The sequence below is a fragment of the Vanacampus margaritifer genome, chromosome 8, assembly GCF_051991255.1.
Source record: "Vanacampus margaritifer isolate UIUO_Vmar chromosome 8, RoL_Vmar_1.0, whole genome shotgun sequence".
Taxonomy (NCBI): Eukaryota; Metazoa; Chordata; class Actinopteri; order Syngnathiformes; family Syngnathidae; genus Vanacampus; species Vanacampus margaritifer.
This window is the reverse complement of record NC_135439.1, coordinates 10,516,757-10,527,116: the sequence shown is the minus strand read 5'-3', so window position 1 is coordinate 10,527,116 and position 10,360 is coordinate 10,516,757. Positions and strand designations below refer to the sequence as shown.

At 45.5% G+C, this 10,360-nt stretch overlaps 1 protein-coding gene across 5 annotated transcripts; it reads right to left on the bottom strand.

Annotated features, from left to right (window-relative positions):
- Positions 1-493: 493 nt before the first annotated feature.
- rereb (arginine-glutamic acid dipeptide (RE) repeats b) lies at positions 494-10,297 on the bottom strand. 5 transcript variants are annotated; one of them, XM_077572956.1, is made up of 19 exons: positions 10,104-10,296; positions 9,206-9,254; positions 8,392-8,516; positions 8,003-8,102; positions 7,821-7,919; positions 7,578-7,658; positions 7,320-7,473; positions 7,157-7,243; positions 6,883-7,076; positions 6,638-6,784; positions 5,697-5,807; positions 5,120-5,602; positions 4,793-4,873; positions 4,485-4,720; positions 4,180-4,378; positions 2,555-3,251; positions 2,184-2,324; positions 1,561-1,735; positions 494-1,424 (listed from the first exon to the last, which is right to left on the bottom strand). In XM_077572956.1, exons 1-19 carry the CDS (start codon positions 10,127-10,129, stop codon positions 1,391-1,393), a joined length of 3,219 nt encoding a protein of 1,072 aa, XP_077429082.1. In that variant the 5' UTR covers positions 10,130-10,296; the 3' UTR covers positions 494-1,390. The 5 variants fall into 5 exon arrangements, with proteins under 5 accessions (XP_077429082.1, XP_077429080.1, XP_077429081.1 ...); XM_077572954.1 differs by having other exon boundaries at positions 4,793-5,602; positions 10,104-10,297; XM_077572955.1 differs by having other exon boundaries at positions 4,485-4,873.
- Between the last annotated feature and the right edge of the window lie 63 nt (positions 10,298-10,360).

Sequence of the window (10,360 nt, the reverse complement as noted above, 5' to 3'; positions counted from 1 at the left end):
AATAACATGTTCTTAATTAGGTTAATATTGTGTTAGCGAAATATGAGTTAAGCAGCAAAATACAGTTGTTGTTTTTTTTTTATCAATATCAGAAGGCGGCCATTTTGCCACTCTGTCGAGTGAAAGTGACATCATAGTTGCTCAGGTCTTAGTCCATCACAGCTCAGCCTCACAAAACACGTGATTAGTTGTTCCCTAAGCAGCTATGATGTCATCTTTAGTCGACAGCAAGTGATGGATAAAAACGGCTGCATTTTGCTGCATAACTCATATTCCACGTATGTAATATTAATCAGAATGTCATGTTCAGACTAGTTAGGTCACATATAACCCTATTGCCAAGAAATGTTTAAAGTTGACTTCCTCTTTAATACAGTCACACTCACCTACTTGCTATTTTTGAATTTTGGTCAAAAATAAAAACAAATGGTTGTTTTGCTGCCATGTAAACACATACATACGTATACATACAAAAGCACTTCAGAACGTAAGGTGTCACTGCAGAATATTTATTGAAATAAATATTCAATTAACACACTTTATTGGATACACATAAATATGAAATTTCAATTTTGTCAATATTGAGTTTGTCTCCAATTGTCTTATTTGTATCAAATAGATGTAAATGCATTAATCCACAAAAAACTTGTGGGCACAGATTCCTGTTCCAATTAACTATTATATCCATTATAGTATTATATAGTGTTACAGCTTTAAGGTTTCCTGCTTAAACAAGGGTTACACCTACAACTAATGGTACTCATTCATATAGAATATTGTGAACATTTAATATTTACAAGCTCAAAAAGGAGTGAATAAAGCTTAGGTCATACTGTGAAAAGATATCTTGATATATAAAACTTTAGGATTTAGACAAATATTTAGCATAATTAGAGTAAAACCAACCTCTAGTATTTGTTTAAAGTCTAAACAAGACAATGCCACTTGCTACTCTAGTTTGAGTCATGCTCGGTCGTTAACACTCATTCAAACACTGGTTTCAATGCAATTCTGTACAAGGAATCATCATTTATACACAAGAATATATTTTAAGGTCACACCAAAGTCTGCTTCCAAATCTTCTTCGGGCTGTGTTTTAGCAAAGTTGTGTTGCATATGAGAGACTGTTAAACAGTAAGTTTGTGAAAAGTTCATCCGTCGCTTTTTGAAATCTCACGTGCGCGTGTGAGATTGTTTCGTAAAAGGAGTAAAAAGTCTTGTGAAAACCTTATAGCCAGACTTTAGCAGGCCTGTGAAGTGCTGAAGAAGGAATGAGCATATTGACACACAAATAATGTTGTAAAATATATGAAAACAAAAGACACTAATCTCTTACAGTATTCTAGTGGGTGTTAAGTACAGGCTTTTAGATGAATGCGCCACATGGACCTCACGATGGCTTGTCACCTTCTTTCTTCAAACGGCTATGAGAAACGCAAAAACAACGTGGTGGAATGTCATCAATAGGATTCAATTGCTGCTCAGTGGAACCTTGAGATTTATGGACTCTGCAACGTACCACAGCATAACACGAGATTTCCTAGGATTGGAAATCCTCACCTGTAATAATCTTCCTGGCTGGGCAGTGGGCCTCCATGCAGGTGATGTCCGTGCAGCCACTGCTGCTCCATGGCCATCCTCTGCAACTCTGCCGACTGAACATGCATGGCCTGGAGCTGGTGCGCGGCCGACATCTGAGGAATCGGACCCTGGAGCTCCCGGGGATACGCAGCCCCTACGGAGAGCACAGAGACCACATTGTGAGCCGCAATAAGATAGTCCAGTGTTTTGCACTTGTCTGAGGGTTAAGATGGCAATGAAAATGGATTCATTAATCATTCTGATGACTGTGTGTGATCGATTGTTAGTTCAATTCATCTAAGCTAACAAAATTTTAGCAAAAATATTGCTAACAAAAACAGGTTAACAGTTTTAGCCTCCTGCTAACCTGTTTTACTCCAAGAATGCAGCAGGTTTTTGAAAAGTGGGAGGAAACTACAGAACTTTCATGCAAGGACAACCCAGAACCTCAAAAATGTGAGGCAGGCAAACTAACCACTACACACTATGCTGTCCCATATTCAAACATGAATATCTAAACAAAATAATCATCATTTGAGGGGGGGGGGAAAAGTATCCACGGAGCAACACTAAGATTGGCAGTGCGACCCAAAAAGACATACCAAACAAAGGGTGGCGCAGCATCTCGTGGTCATGTGGAAGATCAGCCAGCAAAGGGTTGTGGATCGGGCCTCCGGGGAAGGGGAAGCGGGCCAGACGTGGTCCGTTTGCCAGCGGGTCCACCAGAGGATGGGGGCTTGAGCCTGTGGGAATGAACATAAATGTAGGCCATCCAGTCTATTGAGCTGTTCATGTTTGACAACAATGGGCGCCAGGGAATTGACTACGATGACCTCAACTAAAATCAATGTCAAAAACTGCCAAAAACATTTCACTAAAGGTTTCAGCTAAATTAAGCAGTGGAACCTGTGAATGAGGCGGATAAGATCAGACATTTGACAGCATGGCGAAACGGTGAAACTGAAGCACTCACCTTGCCCGAGAGGGTCCTGTTGGTGCAGGTGGAGGTGCGAGTGGATGTGCGAGTGTTGGTGATGATGCGGCGTCACGTTGAGCATCTGCAGCCTGGCTGCGTGATCCGGCGCCATCGAGGCCATCCTCTCAGCGTGCAGCCGCTCCGCAGTCAAGCGCTCGGCGTAGCTCAGCTCCGGGCGCAGCTGCGTACCAGCCAGCACCATCCTCTCACGCTCCAGATGGTTGAGCCCGGGGTGAAAGGGCGCAAAGTGGTGAGGAGGCCCGGGGATGTGAGGCAGAGCCAGGGCCCCGTGCCTGACGTAGTGCTCCATTGGGTTGGCTGAGGGGTGCAAGGTTTCCAGGTCAGGGGGCTTGACCTCGAAGCCCGGCTTCATCCGCTCGCGGAGCTCCCGCTCTCGGAGGTTCCTCAGCTCGCGCTCTCTAAGGCTGGGCTCGGCGCTGTACAGGCCAGGCATGTGGTAGGCCAGCATGGGGTCGCCGGGACTCAGCGACACGTAGAACGGGTGGTTGCGGTTGGTGGGGGACATGACATGGGGCCGGGCGTATTCGCTCAAGGTGCGGAGGGCCGGCGTGTCGGGGCCGATGTAAGGGGGCACAGCGGCGACAGTGGTGGGCGGCTGCTCGTACATGGGTCGCCCGTGAGCGACCACTTGAGCCTCGCTCATGCGACTGTCGTGCGAGGAGCTGGATGCTCGCTGTAAACAAAGATTAGATAGATAAATACTTCCAAGTTTTGTGTGTTAGACATAGGTGGTAAAGCTTCGCTAACGTTGTGCCGATATTTGGCAGAATTAAATTCGGAAAACCGGTTAATCAGCCTATTCATTAAAAAAAAAAATACAGCAAATAAATGAACTATTTTTTGGTCCCTTAAAAGGGAAGTCAACCCAAAAATATTCTTTACAATATGTTCCATGCACCTTCACGTCGTTCTGATTAATATTGTATTTTCAGAATGCATTTCACATTAGCAATTAGCATGCTAAGCGACTCGCCATTCCCCTTTGGTAAAAACACTACTTGTTAATGGGGGGGCTAGTTGATTTATTGTTGTTATTTGTTGACTTATTTTTTAAGTCGATCTGTGCTTTAACGGAGCATGTTAGCTTAGCACGTCGCGTAAGAAAAGACTTCGAGTGAATGAGCGATATTGTGACATACAACGCTTTTTTGTTGAAGCTGGTTAGCGTGAGTGTGTCCACTGTGGCATGCCGCTAATTGGTGAGCTTGGGGGATAAGAGCTTCTTTTAAAAAATTAATAAACATGCAGCGTGGACGATCTCGAAATCGCGTTATCTGAGATTGCGATTTCGGTCCCAAAATGATCAATTGTTCAGCACTAATTGACTTCTTTTTTTTTTTATGACTTTTTTTTTTTTTTACATCGTGTCCTAATCTGCAAATGTTGAGGAAAAAAAGCCTATTTAATAGGGAGTAAAACATATCAATTTCATTTTTTCATGTTTTCCAATGTATGGACCAAAAGTTAAATAAACTCCCCAAATATATATATATAACCAAAAAATCAACTTTAGCACAGAAAAAGTAATTGTACTGAGTTACGTTTCACGCCTGGTGACAGAAGATAACAAAAGCAACCTAAGAATTAACTAATTTACTTACAGCGTTTCTGTCAAACTCCCTTTCTCGCTCCCGATCCTTCTCCCGTTCACGCTCTTGCCGAGCGCTGAGCTCCGCCTCTCTCCGAGACTTCTCGAGGGCCTCCTCCCTTTTCTTGGCCAGCTTAGAGGAGGAGAGCGGCGTGAAGAACAGGTCTGTCCGAGCGCAGGAGTTGTAGCCGCGATCCAGGTGCTTGATGAACCTGAAATGAACATCACAAGCACATTCATTAGTATTGACGGGTCTTCTTTTGGTCCCACATACATTTTTGCCACATTTTACAAACTGTGGAGAAACTAAAGACACACCGTGCAGACTGGCTGGCGTGGCTCGCTATATTGATGACGGTGGGCTCTGGCGAAGGGCTGCGAGGTGGAGCCGGTGGGCTCTCTGCTTCCTCCATCTCATCCAGCGGCTCCTCTTTGATTTGAATCTGAGGCGCTCCCACTGTGGCGCTCGGCGATGGTCTCAGCCCAACAGGAGGGAAGGACGGCTGCAGGCTGGGCACGGGGCCGACGGGGGCCGACGTGGCGGAGGGGAGAGGCTGCGAGGATACGGCAGATGGATGAGGGGAACTTGTACTCTTTCCAGGGTGAGCGTGCGCCTGAGAAATCACCGGAAGCTGCCCGGAAAGTGTCTGCGCGGCCAAAGGCTGGGGCATGAGCTGAAGAGGCGGAGGGGGCGCGCCTGGAGGATGCTGATTGGGCAGAGAGTTGAGAGGTTTTAGAGCAGGTGGAGGAGGAAGGTTGGAGGGCATCTGTGGGAAGGGTGGAGCAGGCTGGTGTGGTATCTGTTTGTGGGAGGGTTGAATCGGGGTGGTGGGAGGGGGTTTGATTTGGGAGGCAGAAAGAGGAGGCTGGGGCAGCTGTGACTCCCTAAAGAAGGGTGGGGGTCTCTGGGTTGGTGGCATCTGGGAAGACACCGAGCTGAGGGCAGGTGGCACCTGAAATGCAGACGAGAGAGGAGGGTCCTGCCCCCCTGTGGGCAGAAGTGGTGGCGCACCACAGGGAGAATGCGGGACGGGCGGCGGGCGGCTGTTCGGCCCCAAATTGGCAGCGGATTCCGCAGCAGCTGGCTGAGGCGGCTCTGGAAATGGAGGGGCCGGGCTAGGAGGTGAGCCAGCCGTGGGAGTGCTTTGCGGTGGAATGACAGCTGGGCCCTGAGAGGGAGGGGCCTGCGGGACCGCTGCGTCAGGCTGGACAGCCGGCGGGGCTGCAGGCTCCGTGGGGACAGCGCTCGGTTGGGCGGAAGAGTCGGAGTCGCTCTCGTTGCCCTGCTGAGGGCTGGGAATGCTGGGGGAGGAGCTGCGGTTGTCCTGATCTATGTCTTTGGTGTCGCTGCTGCCGTCGTCCTGAGCGCTGCGACTTTCTGAGGAGCTCTCCTCTTCAACCTCGCCCTCCACCTCGGAACGGGAATCCTGCGGCTCCTAGGGGTGGGGAAAAAAATGTTATGTTTGACATTGACACATATCCTACACTACTATTACAAGGGTTCAGAGATTCCACATGTTTTTTTCTTACCTGAGTCTTTGACCTTTTGGGTTTGACCTTTTCAGGCTCGTTAGGCTCCTGAGGAGGACTCTCCCTAACCCGTTTCATTGTCTTTGGTGTGGCTGCCTCTTCTTTCACCTTCTGGAGAATAAATAGATATTCAATCAGTTGTTGAAGGTTGTTCAAATCAGAATCAGATCATTTTGTGACCGTTGCAAGCATATGCCTGTAATGCATCTTAACAACAGCCACTTGCTATTGAATAATGAACATAAGAGTTTTGGTCAAATCTTCCATGAGTGAGTTTGACTGATGAGCCAGTAGCTTTTGAAAAATTCAGATTTCGTGATGATGAAACTCCAATGTGGCGGCACGGTAAACTTAGGAAACATGCTAATCTTGCTACCTATGTTAAAACCTTAAGAGTTGTTGTGAGATTTGTGACTCAAAAGTACAATTTCCTTATTAGAAGGTATTCGTAAAATAACTCATATTCAAAGGTCTAATAATTTTGGACATTCCCCTCTAGGTTTTATTTCATTTACTTTTGTTTTCTTTTTAAATTCAGTTAGTTGATTTCCAGTCCAGTGCATACAGTCCAGGCCAAAAGTTTGGACACACCAAATACATGCTTTATTTTCATGACTATGTACATTGTAGAATCTCACTGAACGAACACATTTGGAGTTATGTACTTAACACAAAAAAAGGTGAAAATAATAAATACATAAATAAATAGCCACCCTTTTCGCTGATTACTTTTTTGCACATTCTTGGCATTCTCTCGAAGGAAACACTGAATGATTTTTAGGGAAAGCTGGAACACATTTATGGCACATTCAGTCATTTCAATTAAGAAAGCTGATTTGAGATACAAGTGTTTTGAGTTACAAGCGTGGCCACCTTGTACACATTCCAGTGACATGCTTAACTTTGATTGTTTCACTGCAAGACTGTATTGTATGCTTTACCTTGTTATTCTTCTTCGTGGACTCATTCTTACTCTCTATGGTAGACGCTCTGGTCCCAGTCTGGGAATTCTGGTTTGTGGACTGCTGATCCTCGCTAGTAGGAGAGCCAGTGAGTCTCCGGTGGCCGCTTCTTAAAGATGACAACTGCTGTATATTCAAGAAAGAGAAGAAAAAAAATTATCTCTCAGGTTACACTATTACCTGCATGTAAATGTTTATCAATGTTGTCAGAGAGTCATGCTTACAGGTGCTCTGCTTCGCCGTGTCCTCATGCCGTGTTTACTGTTTCCCTCATCTTCCCCTTTCACAGGTTTAAACATGAATGACGGCCCTGACGACTTCTGTGCCGCCGGCAGGCAGCCGTGCTTGTTTTCGTACGTACGGCAGGTTGTACATAGCAACGGGTTGTATCTTCCTCCTTGGTGCCAATCCTTCGATCCTGATTGAGGAAAAATACCGCCTTAAAAGCTGCAAATGTAAACAAACACTGCGCGCTGTCCAAACATGAGTCATACGCACGTGTGGTACCGCAGTGGCTGCAGCTCTTCACCTCTTGTTCACTGTCTTCACTGTCGAGTTCGTCCTCACTGGCTGAACTTGCATCTACTGCAGGAGAAAAGTTACGTATTAGGCAACCCCAGCTTTTTGCATGAACGGAGAACTGTAGCACACACATACTCACCAGAGTAATTTCGAGACGGGGCGCTCACGGGAGCTGCGGCAGAGCGAGTCTTTGCCTTTCGAGACGAGGGCTGCCTGCGTTGTTGTCGATAAGCACGCGTTCCTGCAGCCTCAGGAGTTTTTTTCCAGTGGTAATAGAACGTGATCAGCTCTCCCTGGTGATTCAAATGCCAGTTTTTTTTTGTATAGATGCTAAATTATCAGCCATACTGAACTTGTATTAGACTTTGCATAATTTTCTTAAAAATTGCTCACTTACAGTCTTTTTGCTAGGCAAGAAGTCTTTTCGAATGCGGAAAAAATTCTTTCCATACTGTCTGAGGCCTTTAATGAAGCGTTTCTGAAAAGTGAGATAAATCATATATGGATGAAATTATGAATATACATTTGTTTTTAAAAAAAATCATTTGCTGCTACTCCTCCATTGCTGTTTAAAAATAATAATTTGACAGCTTTGCAGTAGGTCGCTGTAAATAAGTGGTAGTAATGAACTGCAACCAACCACATCATCCTCAGACCAGCACTTCTCAATAAGCCTTGGCAGAGGCTTCTTCACCAGACGCTGGAGAGCTTTTGCAGCATCGTAATGACTTGCATGCAACTGAGAGGGATATGCAGTGCAAAGGTTAAGTCATCTTTTAGTAGTACATGATGATAATAACGGGCACAAGTTGAGCTCTCTACCATATTCAGAGCGTTGAGCGTTGTATCGTCACGAGAAGCAGCTAAACAGCCGTCCTCTGTGGATCCTCCGTCACACATACCCGCAAATGCCGCCATGCTCCTTAGAAAACAAATATAATACAGATGCTGGAGTCATTTTTTTGTTTTATCTGTCCCACAAAGCAGAAAACCAATGTAAACAGATCTCCTCATCACACACTATCAATGCTATGCAACATGGACTATTATCTACATAAAGTGCACAGATGCTTTAGAAGGACTGCCAGCCATGCCCTTGCAACTGAAAATATGAAGTGTTTACAGGAAGTAAGAACTCCAGCATGGGCCTTGGGACTGCTCAAGTTCACTAAAGTAAGCTAATTGTAATCAATAGTGTCAGTGACACTGACCTGGCAGCTCTCAGGTACATAAGAAGGTCGCAGTCATTGACGCCAGGTGTCCACATAAGCTCCTCACTCTCCGCCTGAGAATGGGAAGCTGGCGCAGGTCGAGGCTGCAGCTCAGGAAGCTTTGCCTACAACACATCAGCAACAAAAGTGAGAACGTAGTAAAAAAATCTGCTTCCAAACTATGAACTTGATTATGAATTGTGAAGTACAAATGGTCAAAAATGGTAAGGTTTGTAGAAACATATTAACCACAACCAACATGCACTGTATGTATCAATACTGGTATTTAAATACTTTAAAACACTGTACTTCATTAGGTATGTGTGAAAATAATAATAATAGTAATAATAATTGGTGGTCAGCAGTGAGATTTTTCTAATATATAATAAGAAGTTATGCTACGAATGTGCACATTTAACAGTCCTCACATGCGAGGAACCAGTCGGGAAGTGCAGAGTAGCGAAAAATGTTGCAATTATTTGACATCAAACACTACATGTGCTTGACGACGCCTTTGTTCCGACATCATTGCTACAGCAACCTGTCAAATGAGTCAATAGGTGGCCAAATCAGGCATACCAGAAGGAGCAAACTGTTCCTTTTTTTCTATGTTCTTGTTTTCCTAAAGTACAATATTATGGAGTGCTTATTTCCTTATTAAAGAACGCGTTACATAATCTGTTGTTGTTTTTGGGGGGTGGGAGGATGTTTAAATAGAATAATATCATTTTCCATTCATTATAGAAGGGAAAGATGTACAGTATTTCAAGGCACCACTGTATATGGAGTTATTTACAATATAGTCATAATCTACCTGATGACTTGGTCCCACTCTTATCTCTCCTTGAGTGCTGTTCAAGCTCCTAGAAGACATGTAACATAAAAATAAAAATTACAACAAAAGTAAATGACAATCAGTCCGTTTTCATCGACAAATCCCCATCATCGCAGTGTCACATCAGTTAAGAAGAACAATGAGAAATCACAGGAATTAAGCGTGCTATCGCTGCTCTCAGCTGATTATCTCCGCTTCATCTGCTCAGTGATCTCGTTAAAAGACGGCGACCCGCCCACACGTCGCTGTCAGCCAATGGGAGCCGCGCCCCGCTGACGTTTGCTGACATTAGGCCAGGCGAAACCTGACGCCAGCGGCCGCGAAGGCCTGTCAATCAATCACGCGAGCACACGGGCTGTTAATTCTCGCACTACAACTGTAGTCACCATTACAGGAACAGAATCTTGCTGTGTGCTTCTAAACGCTTTGGCCCTCACTCCCAAGACCAGTGGGCGTTCGATAGTGCTCATCGATGTTAGCATGCACTTAACATGTCATATGTAAATGTTTGTGTATGCGAGGCGACTCGCGTATGTAAATACACACCAACCGCAAATGGCGTTTTTAACAGCCGAGTCGCCAAACGTCTACGCAAACAACACACAAAACGCCACACCACGCGGCTGACGTGAGCTAACTGCTCTATGTCGCCATTTGTATCGCTTTGTAGCATCAAAAAACGGCTGGCTAGCTGCTAGGGACCGTGACATTAGCGCTGTGGCTGTTATTTTGGCTAGCTCGTTAGCCACAACTTCGTGACTGCTGACACGGCGACCGCTCCGTGCAAAGTGGACGTTAGCGACCGCAAAACCCGAAGCGAATCCAGTCCACAACAAGGCAAAGAATGCAAAAGGAGGGAAAAAAGCTAGTTATTTACCTCCGCGGGTTGAATAGGTCGTCCATGTCGACGGGTGTTTGGCTGTGGCTTGTTGACACTACGCAGCTCAGCGGGGCGACAGCCGCGCTCACACGCACACACACATGCAAAATTGCACTCACACATACACACCAACTATGCCAATCCCCTATTACATGGCTATTCAAAATGGAGGCGCTGTAGCGAAGGGAGTTTTTTTTTTCTCTCTCTCTCTCTCTCTCTCAAGTGCAATGACCTCAGCAGCCACACAGCGCAGC

Excerpts from the sequence above, each read along its gene's own strand:
- rereb (XM_077572953.1), bottom strand. The coding sequence starts at position 10,129 with ATGGACGACCTATTCAACCCGCGGAG. Across the intron at positions 8,103-8,391 it reads ATGTACCTGAGAGCTGCCAG|GAGCATGGCGGCATTTGCGG; the intron begins GTCAGTGTCACT and ends TTGTTTTCTAAG. Across the intron at positions 7,659-7,820 it reads GCTGGTCTGAGGATGATGTG|AAACGCTTCATTAAAGGCCT; the intron begins GTTGGTTGCAGT and ends CTCACTTTTCAG.